The following is a 3626-nucleotide window of genomic DNA, read 5'->3' as shown; positions in this document are numbered from 1 at the left end:
CCTCACATTATGGATTGACAAAGTGGCTGCAATAATGCACTCAAGAACAATTGAGAGGAAGGTGTGGCATGGGGCAGTTGTATCCTGTTGTACTTCCATGAGTCAGAAGTGACTCAGTGGTACCCAATAACAACTTCAAGGTCACACATTTCTCTGCCTTTTCTGCTTATAAAGCAAGAGATCTTATAGCTGTAATACCGCCTAGGAAGCCCTACTGTGTGCTATAAAGTTGGAATCTACTTAATGGTAGACAACAACAAACATTCCAAAGAAAGGTAGAAGACACTTCACTTCAGTCAGAACTTGAAGGTGGCAATGGGTTCATGCCCACAACCATGCGGTAGATATTGAAATGGACATTTGAGAGGCTAGAGTTGGGGAAGGAAGTAATGTTTCCCTAACTGGACACAGACTTTATTTATCAGATGGTTGTGCTGTTTCTACCATAGTTGGTACTGCCAGAGTATCAAGATTCATGCTCTTTTCTCTCTGGCCTTTCATTCCATATGTTGTTAGGAGAAAAGGATAATGCTGAGAAGCAACACTTCTCTATGAACTCAGGCTGCTCTAGGGGAAGCACTAACGGAATGGGCTTCCTTGAACTGGGCACTGGCTGAACAAGTCTATTTGATCCTTCTTACAGTGACCCTCCTTGTACCCAATGCACACACGCCTCTGATCTCTCCCATATCATCACAACATAAAGGGAACCAACAAAGTTGTCTCTAACCTTGACGGTTTGGAAAGAACGAAGGGATTGGGATACTAACCCTATTTTAGAGCTAACAGAACAAATTTAAATCCAACAGTCAGTTACAAACCTAGGCTGACATTCAAACCCAGTTAATCGTGTTCCAGAGTCAATGTGCTTCATTCCTGAGGCCACACAGCTTCCTCTTAAAAGATGTATGTAAGTAGCAGGCTAGAGGCTGTGACAATCAGAATTTTCAAGACAAAAGAAGTCTAGTTTAGCTTGTGTGTTTAAAAAGATTTTAAGACTGAGATCCAGCAAGAGTGAGTGAAGTTGATCAATATGGCCACAGCCACGTTACATAACTCCCAAGTCGCAGGCTCCTCAGCTGTGAATTGGGCGTTATTAAAGAGTGGTTGTAAAAATTAAACGATGACACTTTGAAAATCTCACTATGTAACTGGCTGTTAGCACTTAATGAATATTAATGATTACTACTATTAAATCAAGGAGCTCTGGTAACCTAGTGGTTACAAGTCGGGCGGCCAACCTCAGGGTCAGCAGTTTGAAACTACCAGCAATTCTGCGGGAGAAAGATGAGGCTTTCTGTTCCTGTAAAGATTTATAGCCTCGGAAACCCTGTGCAGGGTCACTATGAGTCGGAGCCGAACTCCACGGTACTTAACAACAACAACTATTAAATCCTTTCCAGTCAGGCTCTTGAGAAGGTCCCACCTGATTCTACATTGCTCTGTCCTCATCCTCTTTGAACCAGCAGCAGTAGTTCACACAGTTGACCACTCCCTCCTCCTCAATACACTGTCACTTGGCTCCCACAACACGACCCTCTCTTGGTTTTCCCCTACCTCACTTCTCCGTCTCTGTCTACTTTCCTGGTTCTTTTTTGAACACTGGCCTCTTTAACACGAGAGGCCCGGGGTCATCCTTCGTCTTCTTCTCTTCAGTCCATCCTTATCAATCTCATCTAGTCTTGTGACATATCATCTCCATGCCAAGAACACTCACATGTATATTCCAGCCTAGACATCTTTCCTCAACTCAAATCAGAAAGCCTACTTAATATGGACACCTCAAACTTCAAGTACCCAAAACCGAACTTTTGACCTTTCCATCACAAAACCTGCTTCCTCTCATTCCACTCCCCTCCCACACTGTGTCTCCTTGCTGTTAAGTGGCCCGGAGCCAGTTTTCACTCACAGTGACCCTGCATAGGGTTTCCAAGGAGTGCTTGAGTCACCACATACTGCAGTTAAAAGAACAGTCCCCACCTTAGTTGATACCAATTCAGGCCAAAAATCTAGGAGTTGCCTTGAAGTAGTTTTTTCTCTCACCTCCTGCTTGCTCCATCAGCAAACATTATGGTTCCACTTGAACGTACACTCAGAACCTGACTTCTTCACCCTCTCTACTGCTACCATGGGATTCAGCCCATCATCACCTACATCCTGGCTTCTCAGCCTCCTGTTGTACTAGCCACCTGCGGACCTCCCTACTTCCACTCCTGCCTCTTCTGGGGTCTTCTCAATGGAACAGTTCTAGTAATCACATGAATTGGGTCAGATCCTATTGTTACTCTGTGCACAACACCTCACTACCTTCCTACCATAGGTAGAGGACAAGCCAGACACCTCAGCAGACCTGCAAGGCCCTAGCACTGCTCCCTCGCTCCTCCTCCTCTCCGGCCTCTGACCACCCACCAAAGCCTCCGGCTCCGCTCCCTGCCACTTTTCACACATACCAGATGTCCTTGCCTCTCAGGGCCTTTGCCCTTGCTCTTTCCTCAATCTACAATTGCTTTTATCCTTGATACCTGCAGGGTTCATTCCATCATTTTCTTCACAGTTACATTAAAATAACATCTCAGTGAAGCTCTCCATTCCCCTCCCAATACATATACACCACTTGAACAGAAAGTCCCTGCTATATTTACTATACCTTTCATTCCATCATCTTGCTTATAATCCGTTTCCCTCACACGAGTATACAACCCATGGAAGCAGGGATTTTCATCTATCCTCAGGGCTTAGAAAACTGCCTAACATAGAACAGGTGGTCAAGAAACATTTGTTGAATGAATAAACAAATGAATGCAGGAGTGAGTGAAACTCCGGCCACATAGAAGAGATGGGGTCGGCATGGAACCACAGGGGTCTAAACTGGACTGTGTGCTTATCTTGGTGAAATGCCCCAGATGTGGCCATTAGTGGTGGGAGGCTGCAGGGGAGTGTCCCAATGAGAGAGGTACCTCGCTTTATCCCTTCTTCTTTTATCTGCTTAGAAGGTGCTGGACCAAACTCCTCTTCCATTGGCCTGAACATCCGTTTGACAAGGACACTGCTGCTAGAAAAAAATGAACAGAAAATGGTAAATAAAGCATGCAAGATGTCATGTGTGCAAATGCCAGCCCATGTCAATTTCCTCTGCTCATACCATCTGTAGTTCTCCACACCAAAGCCACTCACCAAGCTCCTTCTCGTCCCCTTCCCTCCCTGTGTGAGGCAAAACACACACACCAATACCCTAAGCCTATGGTGAGACACTTCCCGTTGCTGAATCTGCATCCATAAAGGTGAGATGTCTCCATTTTACCCATTTTGTTCAGTAGCATCTCCACTTTCCTACTCTGAAGACGTGGGGTTGGGGGTGGCAAGAGTCAGGTGTGGTTTCTGTGGGCTCTTGAAGTCACATCATCCCTTGCATGTAGCTGAGACCTGAGAGCCCTGGCCATCTCCTGCCAGCCCCTTCCTCTGGACACAGAGAGAACCCTAGCAATGGCACAGGCCTGCTGGCTGGTTGGTTCTCTGTTGATTTTTCTCTTTTTTAATGTTTTATTGTGAATTATGTGATAGTTTTACATTCATCCTATCGTATATCGTTTCATTGCCATGGTAACAATCCCCTCCATGCATCATCA

General features: G+C 45.4%; 1 protein-coding gene across 2 annotated transcripts in view; it reads right to left on the bottom strand.

Moving 5' to 3' along the window:
* The window catches only part of GRHL2 (grainyhead-like 2 (Drosophila)), a 196595-nt gene that overhangs the window by 20043 nt on the left and 172926 nt on the right, over nucleotides 1–3626 (bottom strand). For both annotated transcript variants that reach the window (XM_006830613.1, XM_006830612.1), the window contains exon 13: nucleotides 2958–3052. In XM_006830613.1, coding sequence (XP_006830676.1) covers nucleotides 2958–3052 — 95 coding nt within the window. The remainder of the gene's footprint in view (nucleotides 1–2957; nucleotides 3053–3626) is intronic.

This window comes from Chrysochloris asiatica, unplaced genomic scaffold (assembly GCF_000296735.1).
Source record: "Chrysochloris asiatica unplaced genomic scaffold, ChrAsi1.0 scaffold00001, whole genome shotgun sequence".
In the NCBI taxonomy this organism is placed as follows: domain Eukaryota; kingdom Metazoa; phylum Chordata; class Mammalia; order Afrosoricida; family Chrysochloridae; genus Chrysochloris; species Chrysochloris asiatica.
Note: the sequence above shows the minus strand (reverse complement) of the source record. Positions and strands in the feature narration are given on the sequence as shown.